Here is a 27333-nt window from a genome sequence, read left to right as displayed (position 1 = left end):
GAGTCTTTTGGATTTTTCCAGGTATGTGATCAAAAATTTGTAAGCTGAGATGATCACAGTTTTACATATTCCCTCTATGATGCACTACCTTCAAAGGGCATCAATATTAAACCATTTTTCTATTCCCAGGACAAAATCCACTAAATTTCTAGTAATTTTTATAATGTTTTATTGAATTATATTTATAATATTCTAAAAAAAGGAGACATATGTACTACTATTAGTAATACTTTAAACAATAAAAAATATTCTGTTGAGGATTTTATATTTAACTTCATAAGGGATAATTATTTATTTTCTTTACATGAGGTTTTTATACTAATTTGTAAGTGACAGAGCTTTCTAGTACTTTCTACTCTGAAAGAGAAAGAATATGGGAATTAGTTATTCCTTAAAAGTTTGAAATACTTCACTCTAAAACTGTCCTGCTGAACACCTTATTAGGAGATAAGTTTCCATTAATTTAGTCTGCATTCTCAAGTTTGTAGGTCTAATATCATTTTTCTTTATTTCTTATGTCAGATGTTTTTCAAAAAGTTGCCAACTTCATAAAAACTTTTACTTACTAGTATTATATTCTATTTTAATATTAATATTAAGATTCTCTTATAATTATCTTTTCCATATATTTTATTATCCCCTTATATCAAATTATGTTTATTTGGGCTTACTTTTTATTGAACAGATTTTTAAGTCCCTTTCTATTATTTTGGGTAGTGTATTCTATTTTGGTTTTTAAGAAATTGTATTTTGGTTTTATAAATGCTACTGATTTTTTGTCTTGTAAATATTTCTTTGGTTTTCTCTATTTATTTTATTCCTTTTGTATGTTTCTTTTCATTTAAAATTTTAAATATATTACTTAGTACATAAATTTCCTTTTAAAAATAATTAAAGCTTTTAGTATATGAATTTGCCTCAAAGAATATCTTTGGGGGCATCCCATTGTTTTGTTTTGCAGCATTTTAATTTTATTTTTCTGTAAATATAAAGAATTATTGATAAGTGTGTGGTCTCCATTTTATTCCAAGAATTCTAGGAGATTTTATGCCTTCACAATGTTTAATTCATCACTTATTATTTTGATAACTTGTGGTTAAGGAATCTGGGCTATAAAACAGCTACTTTTGGGAATTTTTTTGAAGCTGTTTTGTAGCTGTGTGCACGACCACTTCAGTAAGCACCATTCAGTAACTATCTCAGGCGTGCTTGAAAAGTCGGGGTTTCCTCTTAGCATTCCAAGTTCATTTTATCTGTTAATTTAGCCTTATTTAATTTTATTTTTTGAATTATCTCCCTATGTAGCTTTTGGAGGAGTGTCCTTTGTCTATTTGGAAAATAGGGGTGGATTAATATATATTTAATATCCATAATATTTCTGTTTCCCCTCCTTTTCCATAGCATTCCTATTAATGCCCTATTTTTACTCTTTCTGTATTGTGCTCTCTAATTCTTTTTTTCTATGACCTGTCTTTTAGTTAATATTGTCTGCTGTCCTTTTTTGGCATTTTTATTTTATGCCTTTATACATCTTTTACGATTTTGTTTGCTTATTTTTTCTCTCATTGTATAAATGTCTAGAGATATGGTGACAGTAGGATCATGGAGGAAGAGATGGATGTGAATGGCGGGTAAAGCAAGATTCAGGAGATAAGGAGGAGAGTGATGAGGGATGAAGCCGGGCCTGTGGCTTGGGTGATAGGGAACAGAATGTAGGCCTTGGAAGGGGAGGTGTTAGGTTGGTGTAAGACAGGCGGAATTTGGAAGAGAACTGGCTGACTGCCTTCTCGTCCACCGGTAACCCTAGCTTCAGGTGAGGCTGGGGGCATAGTCATCGATTGGACGGCCTTCATACAGAGTTACGATGATCCCCGAATTTGAGTTCAGACCCTCACCCACTGTTTTGGGGGCATTGATGGCACACTTGATTTCTTTGTACCTGAGGTGTTCTGTAAATCCAGAATAGTAAGACTTATTTTAAAATACTTCTGGTGAAGTATTTAAGAGTGTGCACGTGATAAAATAATTTCTAAATGCTTAAGGGCCTTTTGAGAGCTTGCAGACACAGGCACTGTGACTTTAAAGTAGTATTATTTTAGAACAAAAGTTCTGCGTTAAATGTGTCCGATGAAGAGTTAAGCTATTTTTTTAAAATAGGCTTCATCGCCTCTGCAGTGAAATGCCATTTCCCACTGATTTGATCAAGTATTTTCTCCTTAAGCCTTGCTTGCTTCTTCCAGGGCTCTGTGCTTGGCATGGGAATGAGGGACTTCTGCTCTCACTGATAGAAAGCTCCTGGCTGTTTCTTGAGCTATACAGTAAGTCCCCACTTAGTGGTCAGTAGGTTGTGTGACTTTAAGAGGAGCTGATGTATAGTGGAATTTCACCGTAGACTAATTGATGTAAACAAGAGCTAAGTTTCTATGGCATCTCATCGATTGTGTAACAAGTTGACGGGTGAAACAACATTATTAGAGGACCTGCTGTACTTAGCTCCTTGCATTTCCCTGGCACGGTGTGTGGAGTGCACTCTTAAGTGGTAGGATTTGGGGAAAGCAGTTCTGTGAAAAAGGGACGTGACAAACAAGGCTGTGGAGGAGAATCAGCTGGGGTTGCTCGCTTTTAATTGAAGTTTACTTGGAGATTCAATGAGGTGAGACTGTTATGACAGATTTCAAAATGTAATGATAGCGAAATGGAGTGGGTTCATCAAAATCGGAGTAAATAAGAACAACAGCTCAGCAACTCAGCAGGAAGCAACAGCTTCAAACCCTCAAAAACTCCAGAGTAATTAAAATTTGCATTGTGCAGCCCTCCTTCTCAGTGGGTACCTTTCCAAGGAAAGCAGTAACTTCACTGTGAAAAAAAACAAACTCAGATTTAGAGATGTAAATTACATGCATGCCTGAATCTTGTTTATAAACACTGGAAGTTTTTAAATGTAATTATAATCAGAGTACACAACTGCAACTGAAACCAGGTTTGAGAAAGAGCTCAAGTAGGTGAAAGGCCCTCAGGTCTCCCCTCACCCCTATGCCCTGCCAACACAGCCCTCCCCACCAACCCCCTTTTGTGTATTTGGGAGAGAAGAGGCGGAATTCTGTCCTCCAGTTTCAGAGCACACAAGTCCTGTCTCTCATTTGTTAATGTCAGAGAAGGGATAGTAGTTTTAACCGTTTCTCTCCACTTCCTCTCCTGTCACTTCCTGCTTTGGCCTATGCATGTGATGTCAGAAGTTAGTGAGGAAGAGACAGAGTGACCAAGTGTTGGGGAATTTGCAGCGTGGAAAGGAAGGGGGAAATGTACCCCAACACTGTCCGGGTCCTTTTAGTTTCATACTTTAAACATGACAGTGACCTCAAGTTGAGGCAGTTCTAAGGTTGAACTGGCGTTGAAGAAATGTGTGTGGATTCTACCTTGCCTGCCCCTTGCTACCAGAATGATTTTAAACAAAGTCCTCCACTTCTCTGGGCCACAGTTTCTCCATCTGCTAAAGTCACTGAGTGGCCTAAAATGAGTTCTAGGTTTCCTTTTAATTGAAACTTTCTTTCATACCATGCCTCATGCATTCACTCCATTCCAGACAGGGTCCTAGAGATCCAAACCCAATGTACTACCCGTCTTAGGTTCCCCCTGTTGTAACACCAGGTGTCCCAGGAGTCAGAAATGCTTCAGAGAAGGCCCACGAGTTTCCCCTGCTGAGGACTTTCCACACTGGAATGTAAGACCAGGATGTCCTGAGACTGTTCTTAGAAGTCCTTGGGTCTGGTCTCACTTCCTCAACTCTGCAAGGGGCCCTTTTAGTACAGAAGACCTGTTGTCATTCTAGAGACCATCAGAGCTCACGGTTGGAGCTCACTGAGATGACGCAATGTATTAATCCTACATACCCTATCTCTGGGGCATCTATACTGCATTTCCCTCCCTTTTCAGAGTAGGGTCATGGAAACTTATAGGACTATAGGGAGAGCTACTTGTAAGAGCAATCTGTCATGTATATAAATCTACTTTCAGAAGAAGCTTAGCTTTAAGCGATCAAACCCAGAGTTTAATTTGATGAGTCTTTTCTGTGTATTGGGTGTCTGGGTGAGTCCACCAGGAGAACATGAAATCAAGTTTTCCTTGATTAATTGTTTTAGGGTGGAGAATAGTACAGTGAGAATTTAGCATTTGCTCTACCCGTATGTTACATGGTAGGAAAGGGTTGAGACTTGGAAGTAGAGTAAGAGAAATGGTTATGGGTTTGAAGAAACATTTTTTAATTGAGACCTTCATTCCCACCACTAAATTCCAAATGTCGTTTCAAAGGGCCATCAAGCTTTGTCTGAGTGAGAATTTACCAGCAGCATTTGTGATGGTTTCCTCGGGCTGCCTTGGAAAGGAAGCAGGTTTGGGGCAGGTTCCAAAAAGAGCTCTCTGAGCCAATGTGATCAGAGTGTCAGAATAGTGACATTTCCAGAGAAGTCCTGGAATAAGTCTTGGGGGTGGAGTGGGGACTCATTAGAAGTATGTCACCAAACTGTAACCTTTAGAAGAACAGAAGAAAGGGTGAATGTAGGAGAGGGTAATGAAGTATTATTGCTAATTCTGTCATGATATTTAACATAGTTTTTCTTGATTTATAAGGATAGACATGTAGTGTTCATGCACCATTAGCAACAATGGCTGTGCCTTACACATTTTGTTATTGATCTTTTAATAAGGAGACTAAAATGGAATAATCTATACAAAGATAATGTTTCTGTTTTAACTAAAACTTATCAAATGTCCATAAGGAAATAAATTTTACCTAAAGTTCTCAAACTATTGGGTTAAGTATAAAAACTAAAACTATAAAACTCTTCAAAGAAAATGGGTAAACCTGTATAACCTTGGATTTAGCCAGTTTCTTAAATATGACACCAAAAATAAAACAATGAAGAAAAAAACAGATAAATTGGACTTCCATCAAAGTTAAAAATTTTGTACATGGATGAACACTATCAAGAAAGTACAGCCACAGAATGGAAGAAAATATATACAAATCATATATCTGATAAAGGGTCTAATATCCAGAATATATCAAGAACTCTTAAAACAAGTAAAAGACAACCCAATTAAAAAATTGAAAAGGACATTTTTCCAAAGAAGATGCAAATGGCCAACATGTACATGAAGAGATGCTCAACATCATTAACACATTGTTTGCGTGTAGTTTTTATCGCGCGCTAACAGGTGGCGCGGGTCATTTTTGCTAATTTTTTGCACAAATGGCAACGTTCAGTAAAATTACGATAACTTTAGTTTACATATTTATACGTTACCCGCATTCTACCACTAGTCTATGAAAAACATATTAATATGTGTCCCACGCTGTACTACACTGGTAGAACGTATAAATACGTAAAGTGTATAAATACGTTTCCCGCATACAATGTGTTAATCATTAGGAAAAGCAGATTGAAACCTCAACGTGATACCATTTCATACCCACTAGGTTAGCTACTACCAAGAACAAAACTGGAAAATAGCAAGTGTTGATGAGGACATGGAGAAATCAGAACCTGCTGGTGGGAATGTGAAATGGGACAGCCCCTGGGGAAGGCGGTTTGACAGTTCCTCAAAAAGCTAAGTATAGGACTGCCATATGGCCCACCAAGTCAACTGCTAGTTACACACCCAAACAAAAACTGTACACAAAAGTTCAGAGAAGTGCTATCACAATAGCCAAAGTGGAAACAACAGTGTCCATCAGCTGGTGAATGGATGAACAAAATGTGGTCTATCCATACAGTGGAGTACGATTCGGCCACAAAAAGGAGTGACGTACTGATACGTGGCACAACATGGATGAGCCTTGAAAGCATAATCCTAAGAAACAATGGCTCGTCCACATATTTTATGATTGCATTTATATGAAATGCCCAGAATTTATAAATTCATAGTGACAGGAAGTAAATTAGTGGTTGCCTGAGACTGGGGAGAGGAAGGAATGGGGAGTTCCTGGTTACTGGGCATGGGTCTCCATTCAGGGTGAGGAGAGCTTAGGATGTCATGCTGAGTTGTGGTCAGTATCATTGAATTAAAAGGCAAGAGAACTCTCTCCCTGACACCACAGTACCACTTCTACCTGCTGTGTCTGCTGCTGCTTTCATGTCCCCACACAGCCACCTCCTGCATTCCAGGCTGTGTCACCAGTAGTCACCGCACAGCATCTCTGGAGCTTAAAATGCTCCACAGAGTCAGCTGTGACCGGCAGCTGCCATTCCCAGAGCCCTTAACATCTCCATGACACAGGGCAGCGCGGGTCCTGGAGCAAGCGGCTCTGGAATATGACACCCAGAATGCCGTGTGAATGTCGAGAGGATGTCTCCTTTGGTCTTTTGGGTTTCGGCCCATCAAACTAGTAACTCAAGGCTTTGAGGGCAGCGGAACTGCCACACTTTTACTTCGGCCGCAGCAACCTTGTATTTGGCGGGGCCACTGTATGTATTTGGAGGTGAACTGGATCCGCTGGGCAGTAGATGCCATGTTTCTACATCTGGATGAGCCCAAGGCAAAGAGAGCTCAGCCCTGCAGGTTGTGTACTCTTACTCTGAGGAGCCTGCCGTTCCGTGTCCTTGTGGCTAAGGGACCAGCCTGACCTCCCCGCGTGTGCCGTGTTCCCGGCGGAGCTGTCCAGCACAGTGCACAGTGGGGGAGGGAGAGCAGTCATAGCTATGATGGGAGCTGTCCCGCTAAGGAAAGGAGCTTATGGGTAGGTCCCCGTTTAGGCATTTCCCTGAGTCCAAACTCTATTAAATGTAGGAGCTAACGTGTCATCTTTTCTTTGTAACCATAAATCTAGTCTATCAGGCTAATTAATTTGTGTGTTTTTTTCCTTTGCTTCCAGGAGAGTCGATCTGGAGAAACCAACAGCTGTGTGGAAGAAATAATCCGGGTAAGGATCTTCCTTTACGAATCTTACCAGCTGGCTGGACAGTCTCCAGATAGAAAGCAGTCATGTGGCTGCGTCGTCAGAGGGAGCTGGTCGTTTCGTGTCCGGCACTTTACCTTTTCTGCGGGGAATCACGCAAGTTGCCTAAATGCCTCTTGATGAAACCGCACTTCTTTTCGAGATCTGGGAGCTGCTCCTCAGTTGGGTGCCTTTGCCGGGGCTGAGGGGGCACTGTACTCACAGGACTAGCTGGGAGGCAGGAGAACAGAGTTAAGGTGGCATACGTGGCTGTGCTCACCTTTGGAGGCCTTTTTGTTAGGAGGCGTTTAGAAGCAGCTGTCATGGTCTGTACGTTAAGTCGGGCGGGGTTGCCTTGTTGTTTTCCCCCTAAATTTAACTGGAATCGGAAGCACTCTGATGAAGCGGCATCTCGGATTCTGGAAATGCACTTCGGTATTGCTTTGCATGTTACTGCTTTGCGTGTTACTCTCGTAAACCTGTCCTTTTCGTCATGGTCATACGGAGTGGATGCCCTCCAGGAGCCATTTCCTACCCAGAGGCACTTGGGCTGGGCTGTTGTCCCATATTAGTGTTTTCCTGCGTGTCCAAACTTATAGTCAGTGTCCTCTTCATCCATTTTTCTCTTCACTCATATTTTTAGGGGTGTAACCTAATAATTTACAGTTCTCAGCAAGCTGACACTGCATTCGGCAGAACACCAAGATAACTTAGATCAGATGGTGTGGAAGTTCTTTCCTTATAAAGGAAGAAAAAAACACTTCATTTTAATATGTTTCTAAATTTTGGACACCCTACACACTTTTTCTTGAATTTCTAGTGAATTACAGTAACGTGATTATTTGGTTAAAACTTTACATTAACCATCAGATTGTTTTCTGGGACAGGATATTTTTTTTTCTTCCTGGAAAGCATTATGTCATAAGTAAATCTTGGAACTCAAGTTGACCAAAATAATGAATTAAAGTTCGATTTGTTGAATTAATACTGACTTCTGTTTTTCTGGTAGAGATTTATATAGAAAACATTTTCAAAGCGGGTAGCTTCTTTTCTGGCATTTAAGGATATGTTAAAAGAAATACAGATTTTATTTTATATCTATGTTTTCTCTGTCCTGGAGTTTTGTTTCAGATTAAAGAACAGATAGTGTAAAATGCTGATATACTTTTCCTGTTTTTCTCTTTCAACGTACTTTCCTCTTTGAGTCCAAATATTCAATGTTTAGGCCATCTTCCTTTGGTTGGTTATGGTGTTTGCATCTACGGAATAACAATAGCAGAACACACCGGGCCCCTCTTGGGTGCTGCTCTTTAAAACACTACCCCCCTACCCTTTCCTATCTTCTCTGAGGATATAGAAGAAACCTGTCATGTGACCCTTCTTCTCCATACTCCAAGCAGAGCTCGAAGTTTGAGTAGGAGCTTGAGTAATTCACAGACCAAAAGGATATAGTGTAGCTCTGGCCGGCTTGGCTCAGTGGATAGAGCGTCAGCCTGCGGACTGAAGGGTCCCAGGTTCGATTCCAGCCCAGGGCACATGCCTGGGTTGCGGGCTCAGTCCCCAGTAGGGGGTGTGCAGGAGGCAGCCGATCAATGATTCTCTCTCATCATTGATGTTTCTCTCTCTCTTTCCTTCTCCCTTCCTCTCTTAAATCAATAAAGAAATATATTTTTAAAAAAGGATATAGTGTAAGTAATGTAAAGTGTACCTAGAATAAACTGAATGCTGCAGCCAAGAGTTTAAAGCCTTAGTTTTTTTCCTTAAGAGAACTGAGGAGAGCCTCAGTCTGCCTTACCCCACTGCTGCGTTCCCAGGACACTGACCCCTAGTGCATCTACCACTGCCACAGCCCACCTCGAATCGGGTGTGGATAAAAGGGAAGGCCTGGACCAACCAGATCATTGATTCATATGCATATGCAAGGTTTAGGGTAGTGGAGGCGGTGCCTTCATTAGCAGACAGCGAGCTCTCTGTAAGCTCCCCTCTTCCTAGAGCCCATGTGGAGTGATCCAGGATGAGAGGAGCTGCAGAGTCGGAGGAAACAGGGCTGCACAGGGCGACTGCCTCTCTCCTTACCTGTCAGCCTGAGGTATTGGTCTTTGGTGTTTAGGTAGTCGTTGGTATTTAGGCAGCTCCTCGAAGACCCTGTCAGTGTTCTCATTTTGCCTGGACTGTTTTCTGGCTGTCCCTTGCCCCACGCACACCATTCACTCTCCAGGATCACCTTCCCCTCTTACCGTAAGCATGTCCTCTCCTGCAAACAAGCACGGGCTCTCTCAGCTGCAGCCTACTGTATGTGTATCTGTATTTGATGGGCATCAGTATTGCCCCTACACTGTGGCCCCCGTGTCTGGAATTTAGAATTCACGATTTTGTTGTGTGGATACATTAATGAGTGAGTGAGTGAAAGAACCCTCCAAAAGAGAAGGGTGAGTATCATTTTGGCAGCTCACAAACATTCTGTTGGCCGTAAATCATGGAAACGGTGCCCTGGCCCTTTCAATGCTGGGTTCCCATGGCTGGTCTTTGTGGAGCCCGGTTGTCCTGGTGAGTTTCTCTCTCCTTGTGGTCCAAGGTCACCAAAGTTACTTGTTACTCACGGCCATCACGTTTAAGTGAAGGTTCCCTTTTGTTGTGGAGTAAGAGCAGGGGCATCAACAAATGCCTTAAAATGATGGAAACTGGGATATTCATTTAACATGTGTGAGCGTGCCCTTTTCACATGGGAGGTCCTGGGGGAACAACGGTGGGCCAAACAGACATGCCCCCTCTTCCACTCTACAGAAAATAGAGCTAAGTTTTCATTTTACAAGTAAATGTAGAATGTCAATTGTGATAAACACTTACGGTTTTATGACAGCCTCCTTATCATAGGGCACGTGACCTAGTTTTGGGTCAAGAACAGCTTCCCCGAGGAAGCACCATTTGAACTGATAGTTGGAGGATGAATAGGAAATCAGCCTCAGGGATGCAATGGTGAGGGTTCCAAGCAGAGGACATGCAAGGGCTTGGCTTGCAGAGACGCAGAAAGGCCAGGGAAGGCCAGAGTGGCTGGAGTGCAAGCGGACAAAGTTCAGTCGGAGAAGCCAGATGTGCTGTGTATCAGTATTGCTCCTACACTGTGGCCCCGGTGTCTGGAATTTAGGATTCCTTCTCGGCCATGTTCAAGTTCCCATAAGCACAGGGAGCCAGTGAAGGATTCAGACGGGAGCAGTGTGGTCACATTGGCAATGTAGATGCACCACTAGCTGCTTCGGAGAATGGATTGAGGGCAGAAGGGATGAAGAAAAGGAGTGGAGGGTATTGCCAATGTCCAGAGGGGAGATGCTTTGTGGGACACTCACAGACAAGGGAGCAGTGAGGGAGATGCTGGCTTTGAGGCAGAGAGGAAGTCATAAATTGTTTTTAGTCATGTTGAGTTTAAAGTACCTTTTGAGACATTTCAGTAACATGGAGAGCGTAAATGAACATACATGGGTCTGGAGCTCAGAACAGAGGTCTGAGCTGTAGACCAACATTTTTGGATTAATTAGCATGTTGGCAATAAAACCACAGAGATGGGTGAATTTGCCTGGGGAGACACTAGAGGCTGAAGAGCAATGAGAGTCTAAATTCCAACATTTAAAGGTCAGGAGAAGGAAGGTCCAGTGGCCAGGGGAGACGAGGGGGAGTGGTTGGAGACACCGGGGGAAAACTGTGACAGTGAAAAGTCCTACAACCCATGGAGAGAGCGTGTCAAGCTCAGTGGTGCTCAGACTTTCCAAGGGGACAAGAGAGACAAGGATCGAAAACCACCCGATGGATTGGGCAAACGACAGAAAAGTCACTGGTGACTCACCTGGAGTGCTGGTTCTGTGGGGAGGCTGGCTGAATCCAGTCTGGAGAGATGGAGTCAGTGAGTTCTCTGAACAGTGAAAAGTCATAGAAAGGCCACAGTTCGTGAGGAAAGGCCATAGCTTCCATTCGGATCCCTTTTCGTTTGCAGTAAATGTGACATACTGTGACAACTACCAGACGATGGAGAGCTAGCATTTATGATGAGTGAGACACTAACTTCCTTGCATGTGCTAACTCATTGAAGCATCACAGCTGCCCACAGGGAGGCACTGTTAACATCCCCACTTCACAGATGAAGAAACTGAGGCGAGAAGTTAAATACAACTTGCCCAAGGTCACAGAGTGAGTAAGTGGGAGAGTTGGGATTTTAACAAGCATCATCTGGCTTCAGTACCCTCTCTCTGTCTTAACAATTATGGTGTTTTACTAAATTAAGAAGCAACACCCCCCGCCCCCCCCCCATCCACCCACCCACACAACTCACTGGTTCATTAATGAAACCACTTGTGTATTTTACTGTGAATGGGAGGTTTTCCATTTTTACATGTTTATGAATCAGAAGTGCCAGATCACACGTTTGTGCACTTGAACTCATAGAGGTTTTGTGGACAGTGTTACAAACTTTATTTTTTTAAATCCTCACCCAAAGGTATGTTTTGCTTTGTTTGTTTGTTTGTTTAGGAGAGAGAGGAAGGGGGAGAAGGAAAGAGAGAAACATCCATGTGAGAAACATCGATCTGTTGCCTCTCGTACACACCCCAACCGAGAACCAAACCAGCAACCTTTTTGGTGTGTGAGACAACGCTCCAACCAGCTGAACCACCCAGCCGGGGCTCCAACTTCATTTTTAAACTTCTTTCTCTCTCCCCTGTCTTATTTTTGCAGAGGTGACTGTTTTCAAGTCATTTAAATATTACATTATGTTCTAAAAGGTAATTATTTTTTTATTTTTACTCAGAGAATTTTAATCCTAGGACTTAATAAATCTGTGTACTATTGAAAAATTCACTTAACCAAGGGAGACCTTATAACTGACTTCTGTGAAGATGGGCAATAAGGGCTGGAAGCCCTCGTGACTGACATCTGTTTATAACAGACAGCTTCCTAAGTTGCACAGTATTTCACCATAAAGGCTCCGGTGCTGTAGTACTTAGGTGCTTTTCATAGCATTACCCATTAGCGTAGAATGACGTTAACATTTGTTCAGCAAATAAAATCCATTTACAACTTAATGGGGCTGTGCAGGGCTGGAACCTGGGATGCACACATTTCACGCAGACAGGCTTAGCTGGCACTGGCTGAGGGGCAGCCTGCATCACAGAGCAAGCCTCTCAGCGGGAGACCCGAGTTGAGATTCTGGCTTGGACTTAAGGGATGAACTCAGAGTCGATTTCAGTGCAGCATCTGGGCAGATGACCTTCTTGGCTTTCATCTGAAGACGCTCATTCAGTGCCCGTGTCCTGTGAGACATTCATAGTGAGTACCTACCTAGAGTGGCAGTTCCGTTTATCGGAAGCAGGTCACTGGTGGTGGCTTAAATTCTGGAGACCCAGGGCAGTGTTCTGACGCAGTAATTGAACAGACTGCCGACAAGTAAAGGGAACTCCTTCTCCCTGGTTTTCTGGAAACGAAGGCACCTCCTGGGAGACCGTGCGTGAGGAGAGAGCTGAGAGTGGTGTCACACGAAATGTACCTCACTGAGCCCCCTCCCCCACCATGTATTCAGACGCTGGGTGGTGGGCTGAGAGGAACCTTGGCTTGAATGTCCACATGCTCCTTAACCCAGTGAACATGTTGGCCACCCGAGAGAAGCCAGAGAAGGAAGAGGCGGCTTGTTTGAGTGACTGTTTGGGCCATTTGCAGAGCTGGACCCAGGTCGGACTCCCCTGCTTCAGACCAGACCAGCTCTTCCTTATAACTTACTTCATTTGTCTCAAACAGTAAAGACTTTACCAGTGACTAAAAGAAGCCCACAAATGGCAAAGTCAATGCCATTTTGTAGCTATAACTTTAAGGGAGCCCCGTTGGCATATCCCATTACTCGTTGTAGTGAAATCAAATCAAAGTCAACGGGAAGTAGGTTAGAGAAATTCACTGAGAAAAACCTACTCTCCTTGCCCAAGAGAAATTAGCTTCACTTGGCAGGGTTTTATTTTGAATTTTTCTTTAAAAATTTTTTTTTTATCATTTTTAGAGAGAGAGCAAGGAAGAGAGAGAGAGAAGCATTGATGCATTGTTCCACTTACCGAGGCATTCATTGGTTGATTCTTGTATGTGCCCCGACCAGGGATTGAACCTACAACCTTGGCGTATCCCTCTACCAACTGAGCTAACCAGCCAGGCCGCTTTTTGCATTTTCAATAGATGTTATTATATTTGTCCTTTGGGCTGAAACCAAAAACTCTACTTAAATGGCTCCACCCCTGCTAAGGGCGCCCAGTGTCTGTGAGGGTGTCCCACGGCCTGCTCCTACTGGCTACACTCTGCAGGTGGTCAGTTTCCGTGGAGCTGGGGCAGGAGACCACTCTACAGGATCTGTTCTGAGCCCAGACATTTTGGGGGGATGGCCAATAGAACCCTGGAAGTGCTGAAGTCCTCATTATGAAGGACTGCCTCTTGCCTTGCTACATTCCCCTCTCTCCTTCTAATCTGCACCATGAGAAGTCACAGAGGCATTTACAGGACCTTGGGGATAGAGACCAAGGGAATGTTAGCAGCCAAAGTAGCTGGAAGTCTGTGGAATATATTTTCTGCCCTAAAGGGCAGGTTCTGGTATCGTAGTCAGTGTCTTTGCATGGGTGTCTGTCAGTATGTTACTGGAGGAAAGGAAGAGGCACGCAAATCGTGTTAACCAGGACCAGCTGCCACCGGCTACGATGGAAGCCAGTGGAGCTGACGCCTCCCACTGACCCAGGCTGGCAGTCAGGAGAGGGCCAAGGGGGCATGTTGCACAGAGCGCATGACGGGCCGGGTTTCTGGTAACGTCCTTTTTTAAATTTTATCTTTACTGTCGAAAGTATTACATATGTCCCCTTCCCCCCCTCCCATTGACTTCTAACCTACCCCCCACCCCCAGGCCTTCACCACCCTATAGACTGTGTCCATGGGTTATTCTTCAATGTCTTGGACCCTTAATCTGAGTTTCTCTTAAGTGCTGTTCTGAAAATGACTTGTGCATTATTATATGTGGGGTCTTTTAATAAAGAGTATTTGGGGATACTAATTAAGAAACATAAAATATTAAAATAATAGCTGAAGTGATATTAATACTAAAATACAAAGGCAAATATAGTTCCACGTGTTGCAGAAGTATTTTGGAGTGTGTGTTTGTGTGAGAACGTTTTTAGCATGCAGGGCCCTGTGACCTGCTTCACCTCACCCTGCACCTTTTGGTTCTCTCGCTGACCTGGAAACGGTCAGGCAGCTGGTCCTCGCACACAGGTCCTAGGATACAGGTCACCGAGGCCTCAGTGCCATCACTGCCCCGTCAGCTTCCCTCAGGTCACTGCGTCCTCCTCCCAGTTTCCGCCTGTGGGTGGCACAGCCACGCGCGAGGCATTGCCCTCTGAGCCCGGGCCCTCTGTGGGCAGCTCCTCTGGTCTCTCTTAGCAGGGCACCGTCGTGCTTGGGCCCTTGTTCTGTCCCCGAGTCTCACCACCTGAATTCCTCCAGGATTTCTGGGATGGAGCCGTGAAACCTCCTCTACCAGCCAGCGCTGGGGGCTGGATTCTGGACCCCTGAGGTCAGCCAGGCAGAGTGCCCCCTCATTTATGCTGAATCACGGTGGCTGGACTAGCCCATCTCCCTCCAGTGTGGCTTCTGCTCTCGGGAGCTCCCTGTTGACTTGGCTCACCTGGCACCACTGCCTGCAGGTGTTTTACCTCGGTCACCCCACCTCCAGCCACTGTTTACCTTCCAAGCCCCACTAAGACGTCCGTTCCTCCAGGGATCCTTCCTGGCTCCCCGAGTCTGACTTTAATGCTCCGATTCCCTATTTCCCAGGAACCCCCTTCTCTTATTCTTGTTGAGTCGCCAAGGTCTTTCTTACCCCATTAGGCCCGTCTCCAGGGGCTGGCACAATGACTGGCGCATAGTAGATGTCTAATAAATACCACCTAAGTGGGTGAAAACCAATAACTTTGACCGTTTGCTCAGTGTCTGCCCCTGCTCCCCACCTGTCTTCCTCCCAGTCCTGCAACAAAAAGGTTGAGGTGTTCATTTAAAACATCAGATCTCCACGGGCTGCCCTGCGAGGCTGCGTGTTACCCGGGGTGTGAGAACACAGCAGTAGCACAGATGCGCAGTCTGTGCCCTGCTCACGGCGGTGGGGAGCAAGGGAGCCTGGCCCTCTGCTTGCGGTTCCCGCAGCAACGCCAGCGCCTCCGCACCCACCACTTGTACTCCCATGATCTTCCATGAGCCTGAGTTTTCCATTTTGAGAGATAATGAGTGCGATGTACAAGTTGAAGAATCAGGATAATAACTTCGCAGGGATAATTTGGCTAATTACTTTGTTGCTGCTCCTAGAATCAAGGGCTGGAAGTCAAAGCTATTTCCAAGCTATTGCCACTGTTAATATGTTCTGTGTAAAGCAATTCTTGGAACAAGAACACATTAAAACACATCCATCCAAAGTGATCAACCCAAGACATTCATTTTAAAATTGTGTTTATTATCATTAAACCACACACAGTCTTTTCTGTTATTTTTTTGGAATTGAGGGTTGTGAAATTATACCAGTTTTCTGCAGATGACTATTGTACACTCACAGGAAAGCTTAAAACAATTTCTAAGATATAAAATGATGGGTAACCGGGCGTCGCCATTCTTGGACCTCCCAGATCAACTACCTCCTGAGCGTGAGGTGTTTCCCTCGTGCCTCGCTCCAGTCCTGGCCCGCGTGGGCCTCACTGCCCTGGCACAGTGCTGCCTGGCACGGCGGGCGCTGCGGAGCCTCCCGCCCAGCACCGCTTCCCCACGCCTCCAGGGTCCGATCGAAATCAGGAGCGGTGCATCTGCTGTCTCCAGACACTAACCTCGAATTGTCATATGGTAACACTAGGTGACTTACTTATTGTAGTTTCCCTTCTTCCGCTGCTTGTCCACCCCCGGGGCCGGGGAGAGGGGGAGGAAGGAGGGGAGCCTATTGTGCAAAAGGATGTCTTTCTCTCTCTGAATTTCCTAGAAAGTTATAGAAGTTGTAATCTATGGACAATTGACTGTTATTACAACTTTTTCATTACAATGTTTTTATTTTAGTGCCTAATTTTTAAAATTGTAACTCTAAATTAGAGGCCTGTGATTCTGTGGAATTAAACATAATAAGGTTTTTATATTCTTCTCTTTTTTTTAAGTATTTCTCTGTGAGCATTGATTGGGCTTCTGAACCTGATTTTAAAATCCTGAGATCAGCATGCTTATTATCGATTTATTGTACATTAATTTAAATCCTCAGCTACTGCTAAATACCTTCTAATAGTCTCACATGTAGAGGTATTTCTCTATATAAAGTACATTTTTAAAAAATCATTCCAGAATTTCATATTAATTAATGGGATATTGTCAAAATAGTTGCATCTGCATATTTACTTTATGAGCCATTTTAGCTCTCCCTTCTCTGGCAATAACGGTGACCTAACAGCATGTTGGTTCAGCTTTTTAAAAATATGTTTGAATTCAGTTAACAGAGCATATCTGTGGTGGGAGTGGTGGAGAATAGGCCCTTTAACCTAGAACCTTAAGAATTAACTAAACAAGTTAGTAACAGCTTCTAAAAAATGAGCAGCCCCCCAAAGCCCGCCTGGGCTGCCTCACAGGACACCAAATCACATTGTAAGGCCCTGCTGAGCCAAAGACTCGCTTCAAACCCGAACGCCTTTCCCAGGCTCCACCGCAGAGAACCCGGGGAAGGGGAAGCGGGAGAGAAACCAGCCACGTGCAGTAAGGATGATCCTGCACAGGCACGTGGAATAAAATAGAGCCACAGGCCCTCTCCAGGCAGCAGGGCAGAAACCTCTCCTCTGCTCTGCCGCATAAGCACTTCTCTTCCTGACTTTTTAACTTTCCTTGTTTCTTTCCCTGATCGTCTCTCACTACCCCTCCACACACACCCCTCCACACACACCCCACCCCAGACTCTGGAAAAGGCAGGAAATGGACCTGAGCTCCTTGGGAGGTTCCCCAGTTATTTTATGAAGCGAGGAGCCCACTGTGATGCGAATAAAAACCCAAGCGCAGATTCCTAACATGTTTCCAGCCGTGTGGAGCGGGGGAGGAGGGCCGTGGTAACTGGAGTCATCCACAGATCAGCAGCAGCCCTTGGATGGTTGAAATGATTAATCACTCCGGCACAAAAGAACACAAAAGGAGATTTGTTAAGAGGGCCAGCTCCAGGGGGCACATGCTTGTCTGCTTAATGATGTATTTTTAAAGTGTGGCCACATCAAAAGCCAAGCGCATGCAAAAGGAGGGGAAATGAAAAGGCCGTGAGCACCATCTTTGGTGAATTAGAACAAATGTTTAGGAAATCAGATCAGCGATAATTTTGGTTTGAGCTTTTTAAAAACGTGTTCCTTCGCCCTACTCTACCCAGGCCCCAGTGTCTTAGCGGCACGGGAACACTTCGAGTCCCTCGCAGAATGGGTGCTGGACCTGTCAGCACTAAAAATCATCCAGAGCTGATGAATCAATAGTGCATGTTAGCCTCCCTTTCTTGGAAGTTAAAGGATGGGGACTGGAGCAGACCCCATGACTTCACGCAACAGAAACAACAGTGACGGCATTGCTTAACCTGTGGTGGTGGCTTACTGTGCCCTTAACATCCCGTATCTCTTTCAGTCCTCACCGTGACCCCTGTGATGTCATTTTCATCTTATGGAAGAGGAACTTCACATGTGGGCAGGTTCACAGACAGCACTGACGAGACTTGGTTAGGGTTTAAACTCGGGTCTCACAGACAACAGAGCCCGTTTATAAACACAGTACAGTGTGATTTTTTTAAAATCTGAATATTTTTTAAATGGAAGACTAAGCAAATTCTTCCTGTGGGGCTGTATGAGGACCGTAGTGTTTGTACGGCCTGTTTCTCACAGGCCCGAGGAAGCTAAGTGATCCGCCGGATGCTGCCTGCATTGCTTCTGGGATGAGAAGCTGCCCCGGGTCGCCTGAGGCTCCAGGCCGCAGTCTAGCGCGAGGGGTGCACACGCAGCGAGCACAGAAATACCTCTGAGAGCCCCTTACACGTTGCTCTCCACTGTGCACTCACGCTGTCCTGGTTACTGAGTTCTGCATCTTGAAAACTGGGCTCCTTTTCGTCAGCCTGTTTCCTGCTGCCCCCTGAGGAGCTCTGTTACTCACCCCTCCTAGGACTCCCCTGCCCTTATTGGCCCCAGGAAGGGCCACAGTAGTCCACACTGCCCTTATCCCAGGAGAGGGGCTGGAAGGATGGAGAATCCAGAGACACCAAGAGTTGGTTCCCAGGGGCGAAGCCGTAGCACCTCTCCCTGTAAGGACAGGAGTTTTCCCTCCTGCTCAACCACAGCTCTTCCACAGACTGGCTGGGGGGCGCGGAGCCAACAGAGATCTCAATATAGTGGACATTTTGCAAAAACAAAAAGAAAAGCTGTCGTTTTCCCTCATTATCTGATACGGTTGTAACATCTTTTGCTGGATAAATTTGTGAACACGCACGTCTTGGTGAGTCAGCGTGCCTCCTCACTCTCTCTAATAAAGTGTTTTCGTTCGACAAGTAGGGTTCTGGAAGCAAACAAGTTTGTAAGTGCGGGATTGGAAAAAGCATTTTAATTTGGAACTGGCTACTATTAGCAGCTATATATTGTTAGGATAATCAAGTGTTTTCAAATTCCTTAGAGATGAGGTCTACTTAAAGAAATCTTAGTCTGTAAACTCTAATTGTAGGATGTTTGTAAGATTATCTTTATCACTAAGAAACAATTCCTTTGCTAAAGGATTCTTGGCTATGTATAGGAAAAGATTAACCTAGGATTAATAGCAAACTTCCCTAAAGATTCTAGGTACTTGCTTTACAATTTCTTAAAAACTTAGCATTAATAGAAAAACAAAAGTGATAGAAATCACTTTGAGTTTGATTGAAAGGCAGTAATAAAATATAAAGACAAAGCTTCCTTGGAATAAAAATGAAAGCCAATAGGACTTCATAAATCATTTTACAAAAATACAGGATTTTTTTTTATACAACTGTTCCTTAGGTAGGTGCACTAAGGTGCTGCAAAGGGAATAAAAGCAGACTACACCCCCTGGTGGAACATATGTTTGCTAGGCAGTACATAGCTTTTCATCACTGTAAGTACAGTTAAAGTGCTTATTTAAATCTCTGTGCCGTCTTAGCTGATTGTAAAACCATGTTCATTTATGTCAGCTTATGCCTATACATTGCTTTTATAAGTATATGGTTATACTAAGTATGCCTAATTATGAATCAGATTACCCAGGCAAAGTAATTTTTATAATATATGTCTTAGTCTACTGTGTTTCTCAAGACTCCTTTAGAGAGCTCAGAAAGGATTAAAACTCAGGCATAACTTCTAACTTACAGCAGTATTTTCACATCGAAATACACTTGGTAGATTGCTTGGACCAGCCCTCTTGCTTATTGGCACATTACATGAAACCCTCCTACTTCAATATAAATTCTTTCTACATAAAGACTTAGCAACTGAGGAGAGCAATGTAAAACTCAGAAGTCTACTGGGAGTTGAAAGGACAGTGAATGGAAATAGTGGAAGTCTGTAAAGAGGTAATTCACAACACCGCAGCCTTCACACGGGCCCTTAAAAGAAGACACAGGAAGGGACGTGGGATGACATATGAAAGGTTGTGTGTTTCTTTTCAATATTGTATTTTTCATTTATACACATATTTAATTTCAGTTAGAATGAGAAGACCTTCATTTCTGTATGGTTTGGCAGCACCCAGCAATAATCTCAGTAAGTAAATGATTTATTGGAAATTTAACTTCATGAGAAAACTGACTCATTCCATATTTAAAGACATCATACAGCCTGGCTGGTGAGGCTCAGCGGTTGAGCTTCAACCTAGGAACCAAGAGGTCACCAGTTCATTTCCTGACCTGGGCACATGTGTGGGTTTCGGGCTCAACCCCCAGTAGGCCTGTGCAGGAGGCAGCCAGTCGATGATGTTCCTTTCTCATCTATGTTTCTGTTTTTCTACCCTCTCCCTTCCTCTCTTTCTCAAAATCAATAAAGACACATTTCATTAAAAAAAAGACATAATATATGCTTTCAAGTATGGGACATAATACTTGTTAAATTGTATTCAATGCCTTGAGCTATTTTTTAAGTGATTTCTAGGGTCCATCAATGAGTAAAAGCTTACATTGCACATATGCTAAATTCATGTCTTCATGGTAATGCAAAGGCATCTAAACTTATAAACTTTATTTTTGCCTCAGGTAGGAATCTACTTGAGTGAACTAGGAGTTCATAATGATACCTATGATTACTTGAAAATGAAGAATAATCAGTAGTAAGTTTTCTAAATTATTTCTTCTCTGCCGGGGCACCCATCGTGTGCCTCACGGGCTGGTTGTGTAGCTCAAAGGAGACTGAGGCTGGCACACAACTTGGTAACATGCTGATAAAAACAGTCCCTCAGCTCAGAGCTACAGAAGGCGGAGCCAGAGGAGCATGGCTTCCTCTTCTCCATCAGCACAAAAGCTGGAGAAACAGAAAATTAACTACTGCTGTTAAACCCACGAAAGAACTGAAGTTCAGAGCAACCAATTAACTTGCAAGGTGAAGAGAGACGGCACCTTCAGAAAGGCAAGACCTGAGCACTTTCTTATATGGGAGGCCACGCAGAGCACATGGACCTGTGAGTTGCTAAAGGCAAATGTTGGGCTCCCAGGAAGGAGGGCGCCACCAACACAGGGCGGTTTGCAGATCTTTCAGGTTCTTCCTGCACCAGGTGCTCATGGGGAGACCGGGGCAGGCAGCGGAGCCTCTCCTGGTGTTGGCTGGGAGATGAACAGCAGCCTCTGCCAAACCTCCCAGACCCACTCCCGTCTCTCCCTCTGACTTGACATCTTCCTCTGCGGGCAGAAGGGCACGGAACTGCAGCCTGGGGGCCTGCTGACCCCTGTAGCTCGGGGAGAGGAATGGCACCCACCACCAAAACTCCACTCTGTCTCCTCTCTGTCATTTCTAAGAAACAGAAGCTTTCGTCTTCACGGAGAAGGGCAGTTCAAGCGCGTCTTGAGGTCCCTGGGGGAAACCCATCATCCCTGGGGAGGAGAACAAGAGAAAACTGAAAGTTCTGCCCCTGGGAAAGGGCAGGAGTGCCTGCTGCCTAACATTCCATGAGGCCTGGAGGAAGGCCACTCCACCAACACTCATGGTCACAGTGCCAGCTAAAACCAGGCGTAAGCCGAACGCTAGCGACCCTCTTCCCAACTCTCCAGCCACCGCACGAACGAGCCCTGAGTAGAAATAGCAGCGGGATACAACCGGGGGAGCTGTGCGAAGAGAAGACTCACTCAGAGCCAAGCAGAGAGCAGACTTTATGTCCAGCCCAACTCCTGACCTAGGTTAACAAACCTCCACTCTGAAGACCTAACAGGAAGAAGTTGTTCTCCTCTCCAGCATGGAGCATAGTTCCCTCAGAATCTACTGTTGCATACAACACGTCTGGCTTTCAACAAAGACTTAGGAGACATGTTTTAAAAATTAAGGGGAAACACACAGTCTGAAGGGACAGAGCAATTATTAGAACCAGAATCAGATGCAACCCAACTGTTAGAACTATCAGACAGGGAACTTAAATGGCTACGATTAGTATGTTAATGGCTCTTCAGGAAAAGACAGAGAGCATGCAAAATCATGTAGGTAACTTCTCTAGGGACATACAAACTACAAAGAGAGGCACATGAAAACCTTTGAGAAAAGGAAAGCAGAGAGGCCAAGAACGCCTGTAATGGGTTTACCAGTAGACTGGGCACAGCTGAGGAAAGAACCCATGAATAAAATAAATAAGTCAGTAGAAGTTACTCAAACTGAAAACAAAGAGATAAAAATGTGAGGGGAGAAAAAAATGAACAGAGCATCCCAAGACCTGTAGGACAATTATAAGTGGTCAGACATTCATGTAATTGGAATCCCCTGAGGAGAAAAGAAAAACAGGGCAGAGGAAATCATGGCCAAGAATTTTCCAAAACTAAACAGCCTAAGTGCCCATCAGCAGATAAGTGAATAAAAAAAAAAAACACTATGGTACATTTACACAATGGAATACTATGCAGCAATAAAAAAGAGAGGACTTTTACCATTTGCAACAGCATGGATGGACCTGGGGAGTATTATGCTGAGCAAAATAGCCTGTCAGAGAAAGATAAGTATCAGATGATCTCACGTATATGTGGAATCTAATGAACCAACTAAACTAATGATCAAAAATAGACCCCAAGTCGTAGAACAGTGAACAGACTGTTGAACCTCAGAGGGAAGGCAGGGGAGGGGGTTGGGAAGAATTCAACCAATGAACTGTTATGCATATATGCATAACCTGTGGACACAAACAATGGGGTGGTGAGGGCCTGGGGGGGATGGGAGCAGGCTGAAAGAGGTTAATGGGTGGGGGGGGGGGAGGACCTACCTATGTAATACTTTCAACAATAAAGATTTTTTTAAAGAAAATAAATAATAAAATTAATAATAATAAATTTTCCAAAACTTGTGACAGACACCAAACCACATATTCCAGAAGCTCAGGCTCTGGGATGCCCAACATGATAAATACAAACACACATACACAAGCGCACACACACACACACTCCACAGTCTATACCAGTGATGGTGAATCTATGACACACGTGTCAGAGGTGACACGTAAACTCATTTTTTTGGTTGATTTTTCTTTGTTAAATGGCATTTTAATATATAAAATAAATATCAAAAATATAAATCTTTGTTTTACTATGGTTGCAAATATCAAAAAATTTCTATATGTGACACGGTACCAGAGTTAAGTTAGGGTTTTTCAAAACGCTGACACGCTGAGCTCAGAAGGTTCGCCATCACTGGTCTATACTATTCTAACTGCTGAAAACCAAAGACAGAAGATCTTGAAGTTAGCCAGAAAAAGAAAAGACACATTACCAACAGTGGACCATGGATGGGGATTTCAGCAGACTTCTCATTAGTAACCAAGCAAGCAGTAGACAAGTCACATCTATAAAGTGCTGAAAGGAAAAACTGTCAGCTCAGATTTGTTTCAGCAAAAAACATTATCCACAAGTTAAAGAGAAATAGAGCTTTACACGAACAAAAACGGAGAGAACTTATTACCTGCAGACCCACTTCACAAAGAATGCTAAAGGAAGTTCTTGAGGCAGACGGAATATGATGTAGTCAGAAACTCAGCTCTACACATGCAGAAATAAAAAGTGTCAGACGTGAAATAAACAAAGAGTGAAAGAGCCACGACAGCATAGTAGATGCGGGAGCCGGGAGCCAGGCCTTATGCTGAGTTCTTGTATTTACTCCTGAAAATGCAGCCATTACACATTACTGAGTGGAAATGGAGTTTCCATTTGGAAAGATGAAAAACTGGTGTGGATGTGTGGTGGTGATGGTTGCAAAACAATGTGAAGTACCTATGCCACTGAAGCACACAGTTAAACATGCTTAATTAACATGGTGAGTTTTATGGTTTTATGTGTCTTTTACCACAATAAGAAAAGGCCGCTGCTACGTCTGAGGAGCACTCAGGAGGATATAAAGCAGCCCTCCTTTTGCTCCAGTTGTCTCCTGAGACCCCGTCTTGGTGGCTCCTTCTCCCCTTGGCCCTGAAAGGAGTCTCAACAGTTCCCGTGACTTTTCTAGACATTCTGAGCCACAAGAATGCCTCATTTCAATAATTAAAATGCCCAGGCACAGGCCATCGTCAAATCTCTGCACTTCATTTAAAGACGCTCTTCCCCCGTTGTGGGCTTCCTTCAGGCGGGATCCCCGGAGGACGGAGGAGGGGCATGGTGGCTCCGTCTGTTTCACTGGTCTGCATGTTTCTTTTTCTCCGCTGGGTTTCCTGGCTCCTCCAGGGCTAGAGCGAGGGCCACAAAGGAGTGGCGAGGGGCCAAAGAGTTGTCCTTGGCCAGCCCTGCGAGCAGGCGTCAGCTCTCTCACAGGTTAGTGGGTCTCTTTCTCTCCTGGGATGCTTTAATGGTCCCAGAAAGATCCCCCTCCCCCCCCCCCCCCGTGGACATCACCTGTAGCTCCTCTGACGAGGGCGGCGCCTCTCTTTCCGTCTTCCCAGTACCCACTCCTCTCTCCCTGTCTTGCCCAACCGTTGGCATCTTTGGTCTCTCTGCAGGAGGAAGTGCAGTCCACCTATGCCATTCAGTCAGCCACTTCCCTGTTGATGTTTTCAGGCTTACATGAGGCATCCCCCAAGCTCCCAGAGAAAATAAAAGTCCTCGGGGGCGTGTGTGTGTGCACGTGTGTTTATTAACCTTTGGCTTAGGCTGGAGGTGAGAAGGAACTGTCTCCCTTCCCCTCACACACTTCAAATGGGGGAGGGAAAATGTCAAAGTATTTCAGCAACTTTCTCCAAAGACCTTCTCTTTCTGGGGCTCAGACGAGTATTGAGCAGACAGTCATAAACACTTCCCTGTGTTGCAAGCTTTGCCTTGCCTTGGTGCAAGTCCTTTTGATTATTTGGTATCAATTGGTTCATTCAAAATAAAAAAGAACAAAACAAGCCAGCCCTGGCTGGTGTTGCTCAGTGGTTAGAGTGTGGGCCTGCACTGAGGAATCGCTGGTTCGATTCCCGGTCAAGGGCATATACTTGGATTGCAGGTTCACTCCCCGCCCTCAGTTGGGCTGTGTCAGGAGGCAACCAATCGATGTGTCTCTCACATCAATGTCTCTCTCTCTCTCTCTCTCTCTCTCTCTCTCTCTCTCTCTCTCTCTCTCCCTCCCCCCCCCCTCGCTTCTGCCCTCCCTTCTACTCTCTCTCTGAAAAGCAATGGAAAAAATATCCTGGGGTGAGGATTAACAAAAAACCAAACCAGACCAAGTCCCATTGGCATACCCTGTTCAGCAGACTCAACTTCAGCACAACCAGGAGATGCATGCTGAGCTGGAAGCTACGCTCAGTGAAAGGTTTACCATTTTGTTCTGTTACTGTAGCATGTCCATCCAGGTTATAAGTAAAGTGCGAATGATGAGAAGTGTGGGGGTGCTCTTCCCTAGCCCCCTCACACCTCAGAGACAAGGCATGACCAGGTAGAAAAGCATGTCTGTTCTCCTTTTCATTTCCTCAGTCTCAGCCTGTCCTGTTTTCTCTGCCTTGTTTCACCTTTGCGATGGATGTGGTCGCAGACAAGGTGCACGGACCTCCCTGAAATCGTGAGCCTCCATCTGCCTGAGGGTCGTGATGCGTGGGCCCTACTAAATGGTCCAGGTCGGGCTCGGTTTTCTGACGTCACAGAATCCGCCGGAGGACCAGCAGCGTCCTTATTGAGAGCTGGTTCTCTTTTAACTTAGGAAACCTTTCTCACCCGGCCTTTCCTGGAACCACTGAAAGAGCTGTTCTTAAAAAGATCATTTAAGCTTTTGAATAAAACTAGTACAACGGTCAACATTCCCAAATAGTAACTTTGTTTAAGATGAGAGCTTCACAGGGTGATTGAGCTGTGGTTGGAACTGGTGTGTGCTCGTCATTAGCCAGGTCTCAGGCGAGCCGCTCACAGCCTCCCCTCCCCGACTCCTCTCCAACCCCTGCCAACTGCGGCCGTCACCATGCTCCCATCTGCACCCCCTCCGCGCGAGACTTGTGTAGAGCGTGTTACCACATCTCATGAAGTGTTAAAGGAGGGGCACACAGGCTTTTAAAAATATGTCAGTATTTCCTGATTATCTTTTTTTATGAGGTCAGACCCTTCCTTTTGACACTTAATGAATAAAATGCCCATGTTGCAAGAAATGAGATAATGAATTGTAAAAAGACATAATCAGCAATGACTAAGTAATTAAGGAAATTGAAATGCCGAGTCATTTGGGACTACATTAATAATAACACAATTTGTTCCATATGCTAAAGAATTCTGTTTTTAGAAAATCAGTTGTCACACATGTTTCATGGCAAAAAAAAGAAAAAAAAATTAATGTTGACTAATAGGAACTGTAATTAGATGTTCTGCTTTTAAACAGCTGAATAAAAGATGAAATCATATAGAAAGTATATTTAGATACAAGTCGGAAAGTAAACTGATTATTATTCATATGCTGTTAATAGGCACTGTAATTTATGCATCCAGTGAGAATTGTGTTAGGCAATTAAGAAAGGGAGTCACACTTGACTTTCCTGTATGCGTTCACATTTATAGTATGTATTGTACTGCATTGTTCCAGTGGCTATCTTCTATCTCAGCCTTCAGCGTAGCCCTGGGAGTCAGGTCGTGAGTGATGCACAGAGACAGAGACGTGGTGCCTCTGGGGCTCGGAAGGTCCCCTCCGGAGGAGGCTGGGCAGGGTACTGCCGCCACAGGTCCCGCGTGCCTTTGTGGGGTGTTACCTGCAAGGGGTGGGGACTTCTCAGCTTCTCTCCTCCAGAGGTTCCTGGGAGGAAAACAGTGATACAGTGGGGCCTTGACTTAGAGTTTAATCCGTTCCGAGATCGAGCTCGTTAAGGAGCTCGTTAACTCAAATTACTCTGTCAACTCAATGCAAAAAATCGGTGGAGAGACAGCTGGTATCTCAAAAAACTCGTTAGTCGGGACACTCGTAAGTCAAGGCCCCACTGTATCTGACTTCCGGAGGCCACTGTGGGAAGCCGCTAAAAGGAGAGGATGGGCAGTAGTGACTGAACTCAGTCACTGGGACGGGCCCTAGCTGTCGAACCCAGTCGTCAGCAGTGGCCACGTCTCACTAATTGTCGGCACACCTCTTTGGGTGGGACACAGCTACCATCCGCTGCTTTTTAAAGGTAAGGCGTCAGAACAGATGTGTGAGACCATGGCTTGAATGAACAAGTTTCTGATCTTGGATTCGCTATGAAAATGATGTAGCTTTTTGGAGAACAAAATAGCTAGTGTGAACAGGAGTGCAGGATTCTAACACTCTGCTGACCTCTGTGGTTACGTGTGCATGTGCACCGTGCCAACGTGCACACAGGATAAAGCCGTCCTGTAACTGTACTCATTTATTCATAGGAGGAACTGAATGTGGAGCAGGCAGCTCCCCTTCACTGTGGGTGTGAGGTGCGTGGTGCTCTGCCCCGGGGGCTCAAGACCCTGCCTGTGCCCCGTTCTCCCTGTCCTCTCGCTCTGCGATGTGTCACAGGGAAGGTGCTGAGTTCGTGGGGTGAGAGTCCCCTCAGCTCCATGAGACGCCTACTTTGTGTTCTTTGTTAGGTTTCTGAACAGCCTCACACCTGCCCTTTCTTCCACAGAGAAGAAACCAGATCTCTTACCGATTCTCTGGGCTTTGTATGGTGACATGACACACGCAGTACGGTTTTGTGCAGAGAGCGCTGGACCAGAACTCTGAATACAGGGGTTTGAACCT

The 27333-nt window shown here is 44.6% G+C and overlaps 1 protein-coding gene across 4 annotated transcripts in view; it reads left to right on the top strand.

Annotated features, from left to right (window-relative positions):
• The window catches only part of AFF3 (ALF transcription elongation factor 3), a 554454-nt gene that overhangs the window by 294208 nt on the left and 232913 nt on the right, over positions 1–27333 (top strand). For all 4 annotated transcript variants that reach the window (XM_059658990.1, XM_059658986.1, XM_059658987.1 and 1 more), the window contains one exon: positions 6872–6919. In XM_059658990.1, the coding sequence (XP_059514973.1) occupies positions 6872–6919 (48 nt within the window). The remainder of the gene's footprint in view (positions 1–6871; positions 6920–27333) is intronic.

This window comes from Myotis daubentonii, chromosome 12 (assembly GCF_963259705.1).
Source record: "Myotis daubentonii chromosome 12, mMyoDau2.1, whole genome shotgun sequence".
Lineage (NCBI taxonomy): Eukaryota > Metazoa > Chordata > Mammalia > Chiroptera > Vespertilionidae > Myotis > Myotis daubentonii.
Note: the sequence above shows the minus strand (reverse complement) of the source record. Positions and strands in the feature narration are given on the sequence as shown.